General features: G+C 63.1%; 1 protein-coding gene across 1 annotated transcript; it reads right to left on the bottom strand.

Annotated features, from left to right (window-relative positions):
* Nucleotides 1-2699: 2699 nt before the first annotated feature.
* Nucleotides 2700-14103, bottom strand: LOC134508028 (IgGFc-binding protein-like). Its single transcript, XM_063319096.1, has 9 exons — nt 14050-14103; nt 11958-12014; nt 9699-10451; nt 8696-9291; nt 7035-7557; nt 5730-6289; nt 4398-4953; nt 2971-3170; nt 2700-2854 (listed from the first exon to the last, which is right to left on the bottom strand). The coding sequence occupies exons 2-9, from the start codon at nt 12007-12009 to the stop codon at nt 2702-2704; spliced, it is 3393 nt and encodes a 1130-aa protein (XP_063175166.1). The 5' UTR covers nt 12010-12014; nt 14050-14103; the 3' UTR covers nt 2700-2701.
* Between the last annotated feature and the right edge of the window lie 1166 nt (nt 14104-15269).

Genomic DNA, 15269 nt, shown 5'->3' with positions numbered 1-15269 from the left:
GTTTGGGGGTTTCACGGTGTCTGAGGGGGTCCCTGGGGGGTTGGAGGGTCCCCAGGGAGGTTTGGGGGGGTCCTTGGGGAGGTTGAGAGTGTCCCTGGGGTGGTTGGGGGGTCCATGGTGGGGTTTGGGGGGGGTCCCTGGAGGAGTTTGGGGCTTTCAGGGGGGCTGAGGGGGGTTCCTGGGAGGGGGGGGTGTTGGAAGGTCCCCTTTGAGGATTTCAGGGGGGGCTGTGAGGGTCCCCAGGAGGCTGGGGGGGGCGGTGACTGGGGAGGTTTGGGGGTTTTTGGGGGGGCTGTGGGGGTCCCCAGGGAGGTTTGGGGGGTCCTTGGGGAGGTAGAAGGGTCCCTGGGGTGGTTTGGGGGCTCCCAGGGGGGGATTTGGGGGGTCCCCTGGAGGGGTTTGGGGGTTTCACAGGGTCTGAGGGGGTCCCTGGGGGGTTGGAGGGTCCCCAGGGAGGTTTGGGGGGGTCCTTGGGGAGGTTGAGAGTGTCCCTGGGGTGGTTGGGGGGGTCCATGGTGGGGTTTGGGGGGGTCCCTGGAGGAGTTTGGGGCTTTCAGGGGGGCTGAGGGGGGTCCCTGGTTGGGGGGGGGGTTGGAAGGTCCCCTTTGAGGATTTCAGGGGGGGCTATGGGGGTCCCCAGGGAGCTGGTGGGGGGTGACTGGGGAGGTTTGGGGGTTTTTGGGGGGGCTGTGGGGGTCCCCAGGGAGGTTTGGGGGGTCCTTGGGGAGGTAGAAGGGTCCCTGGGGTGGTTTGGGGGTTCCCAGGGGGGGATTGGGGGGGTCCCCTGGAGGGGTTTGGGGGTTTCACGGGGTCTGAGGGGGTCCCTGGGGGGTTGGAGGGTCCCCAGGGAGGTTTGGGGGGGTCCTTGGGGAGGTTGAGAGTGTCCCTGGGGTGGTTGGGGGGTCCACGGTGGGGTTTGGGGGGGTCCCTGGAGGAGTTTGGGGCTTTCAGGGGGACTGAGGGGGTCCCAGGGTGGTTTTGGGGGGGGGTCCCTGGGGGGGTTGAGGGGTCCCTGGGGTGGTTTAGGCGGTTGCGGGGGTGATTCTGAGGTTCCCAGGGGAGATGGGGGGGGTCCACAGGGGGGTTGGAGGGTCCCCAGGGGGGGTTGGGGGGTCCCCAGGAGGTTTTGGGGGTCCCTCGAGTCGTTTGGGGGTCCCGGGGGGGATTTAGAGGTCCCAAGGGGGGGGTTGAAGAGTCCCTAGAGCAGTTTTGGGGGGTCCCTGGGGGTTTCGGGATTCTCTGGGCTGGTTCTAGGGTCCTTTTTTTGGGGGGGGGGGGTCTCTGAGGCAGTTTTGGGGGACCCCGGGGGGGGTTATGGGGGTCTTTTTTGAGAGGGGAGCGCGCAAGGAAAATAATTTCGGAACTGTGATTTTTTTTTTTCCTGTGCTTTTATGCGGGAAGGAGCCGGGGAGACGCTGTGGATCGGGGGAAGAAATGGGGATTTCGGGTCTGCCGTGAAGAAATTGTTACCCCTGGGAGGTCCCGATCCCTCCGGGATCCTCCGTCCCATATTTCCCCCCAATATCCCAGTTCCCCAGGGATACTCCGGTTGGGATCCCCACCACCACCAAAATACCCCAGAACCCCCCAGGATGCTCCATCCCGTGTCCCCCCTTCACACCCCGATCCCCCCAGGATGCTCCATCCCGTATCCCCATTGATATCCCAATTCCCCAGGGATGCTCCGGTTGGGAACCCCCCTCGAGAATACTCCAGAACCCCCCGGGATGCTCCATGCTGCTTCCCCCCCTTGACACCCCGATCCCCCCAGGATGCTTCATCCCGTATCCCCCCACGACCCCCCAGTTCCCCTGGGATGCTCCGGTTGGGATCCCCCCCCACCAAAATACCCCAGAACCCCCCGGGATGCTCCATCCCGTGTCCCCCCCTTGACACCCCGATCCCCCCAGGATGCTCCATCCCGTATCCCCCCACGACCCCCCAGTTCCCCTGGGATGCTCCGTCCCATATTCCCCTTTGATTTCCCAGTTCCCCAGGGATGCTCCAGTTGAGATCCCCCCCAAGATACCCCAAAATCCCCAGGATGCTCCATCCTGTATCCCCATTGATATCCCAATTCCCCAGGGATGCTCCGGTTGGGTTCCCCCCCCCCTCCAAAATACCCCAGAACCCCCCGGGATGCTCCATCCCGTTTCCCCATTGATATCCCAATTCCCCAGGGATGCTCCGGTTGGGATCCCCCCCTGAGAATACCCCAGATCCCCCGGGATGCTCCATCCCGTGTCCCCCCTTCACACCCCGATCCCCCCAGGATGCTCCATCCCATATCCCCATTGATATCCCAATTCCCCAGGGATGCTCCGGATGGGATCCCCCCCCCACCAAAATACCCCAGAACCCCCCGGGATGCTCCATCCCGTGTCCCCCCTTGACACCCTGATCCCCCCAGGATGCTCCATCCCGTATCCCCATTGATATCCCAATTCCCCAGGGATGCTCCGGTTGGGTTCCCCCCCCCCCTCCAAAATACCCCAGAACCCCCTGGGATGCTCCATCCCATATCCCCATTGATATCCCAATTCCCCAGGGATGCTCCGGTTGGGTTCCCCCCCCCCTCCAAAATACCCCAGAACCCCCCAGGATGCTCCATCCCGTATCTCCCCCCGCCGATCCCCCGCCGATGCTCCGATCGGGATCTCCCCGTCGAGGTGGGGGGGGGGGGGGAGGGGGGGCGCCACCCTCAGGGCCCCCCCTGGGGCAGACAGCCCCGCCGGCCACCCCGCACCCCACACCCCGTCCCCGGCGAGCAGCGGGCGCCCTCGCAGAGCAGGGTGCTGTGCAGGTAGCAGGTGCAACGCTGGCTGCAGTTGCCCCTGAAGACGTCCTCCAACACCTGCAACGCCGAGGAGACCCCCCCCGGCTTTACACCACCCGCCCATGACACCCCCTTATTTCCTCACCCCCATGGTGGTGGGGTGTGGGGGTGTGGGGTGGGGCGGGGGGGCTCACCGGGAGGTATCGTCCATCCTGGAAGCAGCCGCAGGTGCTGGGGAGGAGGCAGCGGGGGCCGTCGGCGAAGAAGCCCCGGGTGCAACGACAGCCCTCGAAGCAGGGGCCGGCGCAGGGCAGGGGTTGGGCCAAACGGGCGCAACTGCCCTGGCAGGAGCGGGCGCAGAGGGCGTAGAGGCTGTGCTCGCCGCAGGGCAGGGCTGGGGGGGTGGGGGATGAGGGGGGAAAAGGGGACCCTGGGTCGGGATCGGAACCTGGAACGACGGCGTCTCCATCCCGGGGTTGCCATCCCATCCCCATTCCACGGCTGCAATCCCGTCTCCATCCCGTGGTTGTGATCCCACCCCGCGTCTGCGATCCCATCCCAGGTTTTCAATCCCATCCCACGGTTGCGATCCCATCCCCATCCCAGGTTTTCGATCCCATCCCATGGTTGCAATCCCATCCCCATCCCATCGTTGCCATCCCATCCCCATCCCATGGTTGTGATCCCATGCTTGTGATCCCATGCCGTGGTTGTAATCCCATTCCATGGCTGAAATCCCATCCCCATCCCATGGTTGTGATCCCACCCCATGTCTGTGATCCCATCCCAGGTTTTCAATCCCATCCCACGGTTGCGATCCCATCCCCATCCCATGGTTGCCATCCCATCCCCATCCCATGGTTGTGATCCCAAGCCGTGGTTGTAATCCCATTCCATGGCTGCAATCCCATCCCCATCCCATCGTTGTGATCCCACCCTGTGTCTGTGATCCCATCCCAGGTTTGCGATCCCATCCCAGGTTTTCAATCCTATCCCACGGTTGCGATCCCATCCCCATCCCAGGTTTTCACTCACATCCCATGGTTGCCATCCCATCCCCATCCCATGGCTGCAACCCCATCCCCATCCCATGGTTGTGATCCCACCCCATGTCTGCGATCCCATCCCAGGTTTTCAATCCCATCCCACGGTTGCGATCCCAACCTCATCCCAGGTTTTCAGTCCCATCCCATGGTTGCAATGCCATCACCATCCCATGGCTGAAATCCCAACCCCATCCCATGGCTGAAATCCCATGCCATGGTTGTAATCCCATCCCATGGCTGCAATCCCATCTACATCCCATCGTTGTGATCCCACCCCGCGTCTGCGATCCCGTTCCAGGTTTTCAATCCCATCCCATGGTTGCAATCCCATCCCCATCCCAGGTTTTCAGTCCCATCCCATGGTTGCTATCCCATCCCCATCCCATGGCTGCCGTCTCATCCCATGTCTACAATCCCATCTCAAGGTTTCAATCCCATCCCATGGTTGCCATCCCATCCCCATCCCATGGCTGCCGTCTCATCCCATGTCTACAATCCCATCCCAAATTTTCAATCCTATCCCACATTTGCAATCCCGTCTCCTCCACCTTTGACTGCCCAGTGAAGATACTCACGGCAGAAGCTCTCCGTCCTCCAGACCTTCACCGGAGCTCCAACCTCCTGGCAGGCTGCGGTGTAGGCTTGCAGACTCCGGCATAGAGTGTCCGTGGCCCCAGCGGTGAGGACCATCTCCTGGAGACAGTGGTCAAAGAAGTCCTCAGGGCCAACCTGCCCGAAGGGCCCTGGTGTCACCACCATCATCCCACAGGAGGTCTCGCCCTGGTAGGGCCTGGTGGCATCCGGTGGGTGGACAGGACACTTTTCACAGCTGTCCGAGCAGGGTATGGATTCATCCAGCACCTTCCAGGCCACCACCAACTCCTGGGTCCCGTTGACCCAGGTGCCGTTGGGTCCCATGAAATCATTGTCACCGTTGCCGTCAAAGTCACCACAGAGGCCACACATCCGCCCCGCGTAGGTGCTGGGGACAGTGACCAAGAGGACGGCGGTGGCGGCGTAGACGAGCCGGTGGCCCAGGGCCATTTGAAGGACGATGTTGTTCCCCTCTTGGGTCACCCAGGTCTTCCCATCGCCCAGCGATAGTGGTAGGGTGTGGGTCTCCCCGTCCACCTGCGGGCAAGGGAGGAAGGGCATGGAGGGGGTGAGATGTCCTCCCACCGTGCCCCATCACCCTCGGGTGCACCCGCGGTGGTGGATGGGGTGCACCACCCCATGCGTGTCCCTCTGGAGCTCACGGATCCCACCCCACAGCCTTATCCAGCACTTTTTTTCCAGCCGATAAACCCAATTTTGGTTGGGTGATGGGTCAGGATTTGTTCACCGGCAGAGAAATTGGGTTGGGGGCAGAGGGAAAGAGGAGAAATCGTGGCCAGGAGAGCCATTTTGGGGAGAGGAAGAGGAGAAGAAGGATCATGAAGAGCTTTTGAGACGAGAGGTAGAGGAGAAGAAGGATCTCACAGAGCTTTTTAGGGAGACAAGAGAAGAACATGGATCCTGAAGAGCTTTGTAGAAGAGATGAAGAGGAAAAGAAGGATCTTGGACACCTTTTTGGGGAAGATAAAAGAAGGATCTCAGGGAGCTTTTGGGGGGAGATAAGAGAAGAAGAAGGATCCTGGAAGGCTTTTCAGAAGAGATGAAGAGGAGAAGAAGGATCTCACAGAGCTTTTGAGGGCTGATAAAGAGAAGGATGATCCTGGAAAGCTTTTTAGAAGAGATAAAGAAGAGAAGGAGGACCTCAGAGAGCTTTTTAGGGCCACTAGAGAGGACAAGCAGCATCTTGGTGCATGGGGTTACTGGGATCCATTGGAGGGTGACCCATTGGGATGGGGCTGTGGCTCAAAAGGGAGTTGAGCTGATGGTTGCCCACCAAGGAGAGAAACACTCACGTCAACGGTCCACATGCTCCCGCTCTGCATGGTGACCCGGGAGCCCCCGACCGCCACGGTGACGCCTCCGTCATTCTCCAGCGTCACCTCCAACTCCTCGCCATCCCCTTGGCAGACCTTGGCCAGGACGTAGCGGCAGGAGCCACCGAGGGTGACATTCAACCCGTCAAAGGTGACCAAGCGCCGGGCGCCCAAGAGGACGCAACGGCCACGTTGCCCACCGTAACAACCCCGTACCCCTCTTTCCACCCGACACTCCTGTTCCGGGTGACACGGGGCCTCCCAACATGTCACCGTCCCTCCCGTGGCGCAACGGCAGCGCTCGGTGCACCCATCGCTGGGGTAAAACTCTTCTCCCCGCTGGTAGTAATGTCCCCGGTGGTGACAACCGCAGTCGGGTGGTGGCACACAATGCTGGCCGCTGAGGAGGAAGCCCTCGTCGCAGAAACACCCCTCGGTCCTCGGCAGGTCGCAGGTCTCCGGGCTGCCGGGGTGGCTGCAGGTGGCGGGACAGGCCGTGCCGTTGAGCTCGTAGTGCGAGTGCGGGGGGCAGGTGAGTGCTGGGGGTGGGGGGAGAGACACGAAGAGGAAAGAGTCAGCATTTTGGGGTGAAAAAGGGGCGATTTGGGCACTGGCAAGGGCACGGGATGTGGGGCTACGGTGGTGTCCCAAAAACACCTCAACTCTGTATACGATCAGGTTTGGGTTTTTTTTAAGGATGGAGGGGCCTATTTTGGATTTTCTTCCACCAGGGATCTTCCCAGCTCCTTCTCGGCCCCAAACCAGATGGAAATTCCAATCCGGGGGATTTTTCCACCGTGATGACATCAGATGGAGAACTCCATTTGGGATTTTCCTGCTCTGAGGATGCTCCCAATCTCCCCTTTTGACCCCAACTTGGATGGAGATCCCCAATCCAAGGATTTTTCTACTCCAACTAGGATGGGCGAAGATCCTGTTCCGGGATTTTCCACCTCAGAGGATCCTTCCGTCTCCCTCTTGACCCCAGATTGGACAGACATCCCTATCCAAGAATTTTCGTCCTCCGAGGATGCTCCCATCTCCTTTTTGACCCCAGCTTGGATGGAGATGCCTATCCAAGGACTTTCCCTGCTCAAACCAGCTCAGCTAGAGACCCCAGTCTGGGATTTTCCTCCTCCGAGGATGTTCCCATCTCCCTCTTGACCCCATCTCAGATGGAAACCACTATCCAAGGATTTTCCTACTCCAACTAGCTTGGACGGAGGTACAAATCCAGGGATTTTCCTTCTGCCGTTGTCTCAGCAAACCCTTGAGGCCACCTACCGCAGAAGGTCTTGGAGCGCCAGGGCTCGAGGACAGCTCCGGCTTCCTGGCAGGCAGCAGCGTAGCCCATCACCGCCTGGCAGACGATGGCCTTGTGCCCTCGGAAGATGCAGTAATCGTTGATGCAAGCCTGGAAATAGCTCTCGGGGTCAACACGGGGGTGGCAAGACCGGAAGGGCCCCTCGGGCAACAGGATGAGCCCACATTCCTCCCCGTTGGCCCGTTGTTTGCGGCCGATGATGGCGCGGCTGGAGCATTGGCGTGGTGTTGGCTCGCTGCAGCCCGGCACCGCCGTTGTCACCACCTTGGGGGTGTCGTTGTGGGGGTCGCCATCGAAGTTGCCACAGAGGCCGCACAGAGCCCCAGCGTAGGTGCTGGGGACGGTGACGGCCAAGTAGCTCTGCCCGTCAAAGGAGACGGTCAAGTGGAAGTCGGTGCGTAAGGAGGTGCCCCAGCCCCGGCGGGCAATGGAGATCTTACCCTCAGGTAGGGTGTGGGGTAGGTTGACCAAGAGACCATCAACCTGTGAGGCGACAGGGGTGAGCTATGGGGTGCTCCATGTAGGGGGGAAGCACCCCAAATGGGGTTGAGCGTGGGGAGGGGTGGCAGAGGTGCTGGCAGAGCCCCAGTGTTCACCTCAAAGCAGACCCAAAGCCAAAGGTCAACCCCAACCTCAACCCCAAACCCCAACCCCAACCCCGAACCCAAACCTTGACCCCAAACCCCCAACTACAATCCCAACCTCATTCCCACCCCAATCCTGACCAAACCCCCGATTTTAACCTCAAATCCAACACTGACCGCAAGCCCAAACCCAGCTTCAACCCTAACCCCCAACCCCAACCTTGATCCCAACCCCAAGCCCAAACCCAAACTCAACACCAGCCCCAACATCAACCCCCAAAACGAACCTCGACCTCCAACTCAAACCCCCATTGTGACCCCAAAATCACCCCCAACCCAAACCCTAACACCAACCCCCAACCCCAAGGCCAACCCGGATCCCATCTCAACCCAAACTTGACCCCACGCTTCAATCCCCAAGCGGAAAACCCAACTTCAACCCCAACTTTAGGCCTTGACCCAAACCCTAATCTCAATCCCAACCTCAATCCCATCTCCAGCCCCGTCTCCAAGCCCAGCCCAAAGCCCTATCTCAACCCTCTACTCAAACTTCCAACCTCACCCCTAGCCCCAGCCCCAAACGCAACACTGGTCCCATCAACTCCAACTCCAGTATGAACCCCAAACCCAACCCCAATCCCAAGCCAACCCCCCAACCCTAACTCAGACTTTAACGCCAATCTCAACCTCGACTCCAAGTCCAAATCCAACCGGAACCCAAACCTTGACCCCATTTCCGACACCGACATCAACCCGTCCCTCAACCCCAACTCCAACCCCAAATCCAACCCTAACCCCAAATTCCACCCCATCCCCAACCCCAACATCACCCCCAACCCCAAATCCAACCCTAGCCCAAAACCCAACCCCGTCATCAACTTCAACACCAACCCCTTCCCCAACCCCAACCTCAACTCCAACTCCCTGCCCAACCCCAAGTGCCCCTCTCCCTCGCCCCACACCCCTCAGGACCCCACCCCACTCCCTTCATCCCCCTCCAAAACCCCATCAGGACCCCGTGGTGGGACCTCCCTCACCATGGCCCTCCCTGGGAAGTCGTGGCTGAGGGAGATGTTGTGCCCGTAGACGATGACCTGGACCGAGGTGGCGAGGGACATGCCGTGCGCCCCCTGCCCCTTCTTCTGCACCAACACCTGGAAGTCCACCAGCCCCTCGCTGGCCCCGCAAGCCTCAGCGAACCCATAGAGGCAGATGCCCGCAAAATCATAGCGCTGCCCGTCGAAGGTGACATAATGCAGGTCCCTCCCGGAGCTGCAGGTCCGGTAGCTCTCAGGGTAGCACCCGGTGACCCCCTTCTCCACCGCGCACCTCTCGCCCCGGCGGCACCCATCCTCCTTGCACTGAACCTGCTGCACCCTGGGGTCGCAGATACAGCTGCGGGTGCAGTTGTCCCCTGCCCAGAAGCGCTGCCCGGGGGCGTAACGGTGGCCGGCATGGTGGCAAGCACAAGCCACCGCCGCGGCCACGCAGCTGCCGTTGAGGAGCACCAAGCCCGGGTCGCACTCGCAGGTCTCCTGGCAGGGTGTGGAGCAGTTTTCGGGGCCGTCGGGGTGGGCGCAGGTGCGGGGGCAGCCGCAGGGGTTGTAGCGGCTGTTTTCTGGGCAGAGAGGAGCTGTGGGAGGGAGGGGGACAGGCGCGTCACGGTCCCAAAAGTGGCAAAACCGCAGGTGGGACGCGGGGATGGGGGCGGTGATCCGCGGTGCAGCCTCTGCCTCGCAAATCCCCACCCCGGTAGCCAACTGGGCGTCGCAAATCTCCAATCCCAGGGCAGGGTCTGCGTTGCAAACCCTCAAGTCCCAGTGTGACATCTGTGCTTCGACCCCCCCCCAGTCCCCGTGGAAATCCCAATCCCAGCGCGACGTCTGCATTGCAAACCCCGAACGCAGCGCAAATCCCGGTCACAGGGCAGAACCCAATCCCGGAGCAAACCCTGATCCCACTGCAACCACCACCACGGCACCCCGAGGACCACGCGACGCCACCGTTGCACCCTGAGGAGGGTGCAACCCCAGCACTCACCGCACTCGCACACCACCTGGCTCCCGGAGCCCGCCTTGTCCCAGCCGACGCCGTAACTCAACACCCCGAAGGTGCCGTTGGGTCGCTGCAAATGGTGGCTGCCGCCGGCGTCACCCAATGCCACCTCCCGCCACCAAAAATCCCCGCCGGGCACCCGCCGCCAGCCATCGGCATCCAGCGGTCGCCCGTCCACCATGACCTCCGCCCCGCCACCCGCTGCCACCAGCACGACGGTGGCCCCAGGCGGGGCGTGCAGGCGGTAGGAGCCGCAAAACTCGCCCAAGGGTGCCACGGCCGCCACGAAAGGCTCGGTGCCGGCGTGGAAGTAGTAGACGGCCACGGCGGAGCTGGCGACCACGGCCACGGCTTGCGACGGCCGCAGGGCGATGGGCAACACGTCGCCAGCTCGCAAGGTGGCCCAAGAGGCGCTTGCGCCGGCGGCGTAGCGGAGACGGGTGCTGCGGGCCGCGAGGACGTATGCCACGTCACCGCAGCTTTGGTTTGCGCCCAAGGGGGCCACCACGAACTGCCGTCCCCAACGCGGCAGCGGCGGCGGCGGCGGCGGCGGCTGCTGCTCGGCGGTGGCGGCTTTGAGCTGGGAGGACGGCACCCGCCTGGCGCCGAAGTTGTGGGTGCTCCGGAGGTTGTGGGTGCTGTTGGGGACGAGGTGGTGGAAACGCGGCTGGGTCCGGCCGCTGTCGGGGTTGAGGGTGGCAAGGAAACGGTGGCCGCCGGGAGGGGAGGCGGTGGAGGCTGCAAGGGGGGAGAGGGTGGCCATGGGGTCTGCTGGGAAAGGTGGGGGGGGGGGAAGAGAGGGGGGGCAAAATTGGGGGCAACAAGGTGGCACAAGGACGGAGAGCAGAGGGCGAGGCAGGAGGAGGGCGCGACGGCGAGGGGGAAAAGGGACCGCGGGTGCAAAACGGGGCGCAAAAGGGGGTTGCGAAATGGGGGGCGAGAGAGGCGGGCGGGAGTGTGAAGGAAAAGGGGATGCGGGTGCAAAACAGGGTGTAAAAGGGGGGCGCGAAGGCCGGGGGGGGAGGGGGGAGCAAGAGGAGTCTGCCAAAGTGTGATTGCACCCCCTTGCGTTTCTAGTTTCCCCCTCTCTCTTTTTTTTTGGTCCCTTGCCCAGTCCATTTTGTCGCTCGTCCCCCAACAAAAGTCTCCCCGTCCGTGGGATTGACCCGATCGCCTTAATCTGAGGGTTTGGGGTTTTTCTGGGGGTTTTTTGGGGGTTTTTTTGGGTGCATCAAAGCATCCTCCTGTGGGTGGTGGGGTCCTGGGGGGAGGTCTCCACCCTCGGGAGGTCCGTGGCCGTGTTTAGGGTGTTATATCCCATCACCCCCCCTCTTTCTGCTAGAGCTGTAGATAAAAACAGTGGCCTAAACCTGGGCGTAGAGATGCAGCCGGCGGTGGGGGAAGGGGGAGAAGACCACAGCAGGACCCCCGTGTCCATCTCCAGGGGTACCACGACCACGTCAAGGGGTTGACCCTGTGGTAGGACTCCAAGCTGTGGTTGCCACCACGTGGGGGTTGACCTGACGTCTCTTGCAGGTGGACAACCACGGCGTGATCTCCTTTGACCCCTCGGGTCAACCAGTACCCCCCCCCGGCCCCGATCCCTCCCCCCCTAAGCAAACTGGTCTAGTGGGAGGTCTCCCTGCCCGTGATGTGGTGGTGGGGGGGATGTTGGACCTTGATGGTCTTCCGGGTCCCTCCCAACCCAAATGCTTCCGTGATTCGATGTGGACAGAAAATGCGAGGCCGAAGTGGGATGCGGGAGCCGTGGGGCACAAAAAAAAGCGGGGGGGGGGACAAAAAGCAGGTGGAAATGGGGGTGCGAGAAGAAGGTGCAAAACCGGGAGGCATCTAAAGGGGGGGGGCGGAACCCTGTGCGTTCGGGCGCATTAGCATACATTAGCATGTCCAAGGCAGGGCAGCAGATGGCAGCAGCGACACGAGGTGCCACAAACACGGGGGCAGAAGGACCCAGGCGTCCGGGACATCCCCCCCCACCCCCCCCACCCCCACCCCCCCCCCCGCCATGGGACCCAGGAGTCCTTGGACACCCCCAGGGGACCCAGGAATCCGGGACCTCCCCCTCCCCCAGAGGACCCAGAGGTCCGGGGCCCCCCCAGGGGATCAAGATATTTGGGGACCCCTGGCCAGGTGACCCAGGCGTCCCAGTTTCGCCCAGGACCCCCATCTGCCCCCCCGTCCCCCACCCCACCCCCACCCCCCCCCCGCCCCCTCAGCACTTACCTCCCAGTAAGACCAGTGCGACCCCCACCAGTAACTTCATGGCCGTCCTCATCCTGGCTGTAAAACATAGGGTGGGTTGGGGGGGGTCGGGGGGGGGGGGCTGGATGCCTGCTTCCCCCCCTCCCCCACCCCCCCGACACCTCAGGGGGGACCTGGTCCCCCCTGGACCCCCAAGTCCCACCTGGACCCCCAGGTCCTCCTTTCATGGAGGGTCTCCCAAAACGCTTGGATCCTTCCCAGACACCTGGGTCCCCCCAAGACCCCTAAGTCCCCCTCTGGCACCTGGGTCCCCCCCAAATGCCTGGGTCCCTTTGCACGGATGGGGGTCTCCTCAGATGCCTGGGTCCCCCCTGGACCCCCAAATCCCACCTGGACCCCCAGGTTCCCCTTTCATGGAGGGTCTCCCCAAACACTTGGATCCTTCCCTTCCTGGGTCGACCCCTTCCTTGGGTCCTCCCCAAACACCTGGCTCCCCCCAAGACCCCTGGGTCCCCCTCTGACCCCTGGGTCCCTCCTGGGTGCCTGGGTACCCCTGGACACCTGGGTCCCTCCTGGACCCCCAAGTCCCACCTGGACCCCCAGGTTCCCCTTTCATGGAGGGTCTCCGCAAACACTTGGGTCCTTCCCTTCCTGGGTCGACCCCTTCCTTGGGTCCTCCCCAAACACCTGGCTCCCCCCAAGACCCCTGGGTCCCCCCTGGACACCTGGGTCCCCCCTGGACCCCCAAGTCCCACCTGGACACCCAGGTCCCCCTTTCATGGAGGGTCTCCACAAACACTTGGATCCTTCCCAGACACCTGGGTCCCCCCAAGACCCCTAAGTCCCCCTCTGGCACCTGGGTCCCCCCCAAATGCCTGGGTCCCTTTGCACGGATGGGGGTCTCCTCAGACACCTGGGTCCCCCCTGGACCCCCAAGTCCCACCTGGACCCCCAGGTTCCCCTTTCATGGAGGGTCTCCCCAAACACTTGGATCCTTCCCTTCCTGGGTCGACCCCTTCCTTGGGTCCTCCCCAAACACCTGGCTCCCCCCAAGACCCCTGGGTCCCCCTCTGACCCCTGGGTCCCTCCTGGGTGCCTGGGTACCCCTGGACACCTGGGTCCCTCCTGGACCCCCAAGTCCCACCTGGACCCCCAGGTTCCCCTTTCATGGAGGGTCTCCGCAAACACTTGGGTCCTTCCCTTCCTGGGTCGACCCCTTCCTTGGGTCCTCCCCAAACACCTGGCTCCCCCCAAGACCCCTGGGTCCCCCTCTGACCCCTGGGTCCCCCCTGGACACCTGGGTCCCCCCTGGACCCCCAAGTCCCACCTGGACACCCAGGTCCCCCTTTCATGGAGGGTCTCCACAAACACTTGGATCCTTCCCAGACACCTGGGTCCCCCCAAGACCCCTAAGTCCCCCTCTGGCACCTGGGTCCCCCCCAAATGCCTGGGTCCCTTTGCACGGATGGGGGTCTCCTCAGACACCTGGGTCCCCCCTGGACCCCCAAGTCCCACCTGGACCCCCAGGTCCCCCTTTCATGGAGGGTCTCCACAAACACTTGGATCCTTCCCAGACACCTGGGTCCCCCAAGACCCCTAAGTCCCCCTCTGGCACCTGGGTCCCCCCCAAATGCCTGGGTCCCTTTGCATGGATGGGGGTCTCCTCAGATGCCTGGGTACCCCCTGGACCCCCAAGTCCCACCTGGACCCCCAGGTCCCCCCTTTCATAGAGGCTCTCCCCAAACACTTGGATCCTTCCCAGATACCTGGGTCCCCCCAAGACCCCTGGGTCCCCCTCTGACCCCTGGGTCCCTCCTGGGTGCCTGGGTCCCTCCTGGACACCCATGACACCTGGGCGCCCTGGCATGGAGGGTGTCCCCTGATGTCTGGGTCCCCCCCCCAGATACCTGGGTGTCCCCCCCCAGACCCCTGGGTCCCCTTTCGTGAAGGGTCTCCCCGGATGCCTGGGTCCCTCCTGGACCCCCAAGTCCCACCTGGACACCCAGGTCCCCTTTCATGGAGGGTGTCCCCACATGCCTGGGGTCCTGTCCATCCCCCCCCCGTTCCCCCCGCCACGGATGCTTGGGTCCCCCCACCCCAGGGGGAGCATTACCAGGGCGCCCTCTCCGTAGCAGGTGACCCCAGCGGGTGGCTGGCAAGACTGGGAGCACCCATGGGTGCTGCCACCGAGGGTGATTTCATCACAGCCTGGCCGGGTGCCAGCGTCCCCCACGGCTGGGAACCGATAAGGCAGATACTGGGGCTGATTGTCACCCGCCCGGGGGGACCCGGGCGTCTTGGGGGCACCCAGGGGTCTTGGGGGGACACCCAAGTGTCCAGGAGGGACCTGGGCGTCCGAGGGGCATCCAGGGGTCTTGGGGGTCCCAGGTGTCCAGGAGGGACCCAAGTGTCCAAGGGGGACCCAAGGGTCTTGGGGGGACCCAGGTGTCTGGGGGGGGCACCCACGTGTCCAGGAGGGACCCAGGTGTCCAAGGAGGACCCAAGTGTCCAGGAGGGACCCAGGTGTCCGAGGGGGATCCAGGGGTCTTGGGGGGACCCAGGTGTCCAGGAGGGACCCAAGGGTCTTGGGGGGACCCAGGTGTCCAGGGGAGCACCCAGGTGTCCAGGAGGGACACAGGTGTCTGAGGGGGACCCAAGGGTCTTGGGGGGGACCCAGGTGTCTTGGAGGGGGCACCCAAGTGTCCAGGAAGGACCCAGGTGTCCAGGAGGGACCCGGGTGTCCGAGGGGCATCCAGGGGTCTTGGGGGGACCCAAGTGTCCAAGGGGGACCCAAGGGTCTTGGGGGGACCCAGGTGTCCAGGGGAGCACCCAGGTGTCCAGGAGGGACACAGGTGTCTGAGGGGGACCCAAGGGTCTTGGGGGGACCCAGGTGTCTTGGGGGGGGGCACCCAAGTGTCCAGGAAGGACCCAGGTGTCCAGGAGGGACCCAGGGGTCTTGGGGGGACCCAGGGGTCTTGGGGGGACACTCAAGTGTCCAGGAGGGACCTGCGTGTCAAGGGGGATCCAGGGGTCTTGGGGGGACCCAGGTGTCTTGGGGGGGGGGCACCCAGGTGTCCAGGAGGGATGCAGGGGTCTTGGGGGACCCAGGTGTCTTGGGGGACACTCAAGTATCCAGGAGGGACCCGGGTGTCCGAGGGGGACCCAGGGGTCTTGGGGGGACACCCAAGTGTCCAGGAGGAACCCAGGTGTCCAAGGAGGACCCAGGGGTCTTGGGGGGACACCCAAGTGTCCAGGAGGGACCTGCGTGTCCGAGGGGGATCCACGGGTCTTGGGGGGGCACCCAAGTGTCCAGGAGGGACCTGCATGTCCGAG

Source organism: Chroicocephalus ridibundus, chromosome 30 (genome assembly GCF_963924245.1).
Source record: "Chroicocephalus ridibundus chromosome 30, bChrRid1.1, whole genome shotgun sequence".
In the NCBI taxonomy this organism is placed as follows: Eukaryota; Metazoa; Chordata; class Aves; order Charadriiformes; family Laridae; genus Chroicocephalus; species Chroicocephalus ridibundus.
The sequence above is the reverse complement of the archived record's forward strand: the minus strand, read 5'-3'. Positions and strand labels throughout refer to the sequence as shown.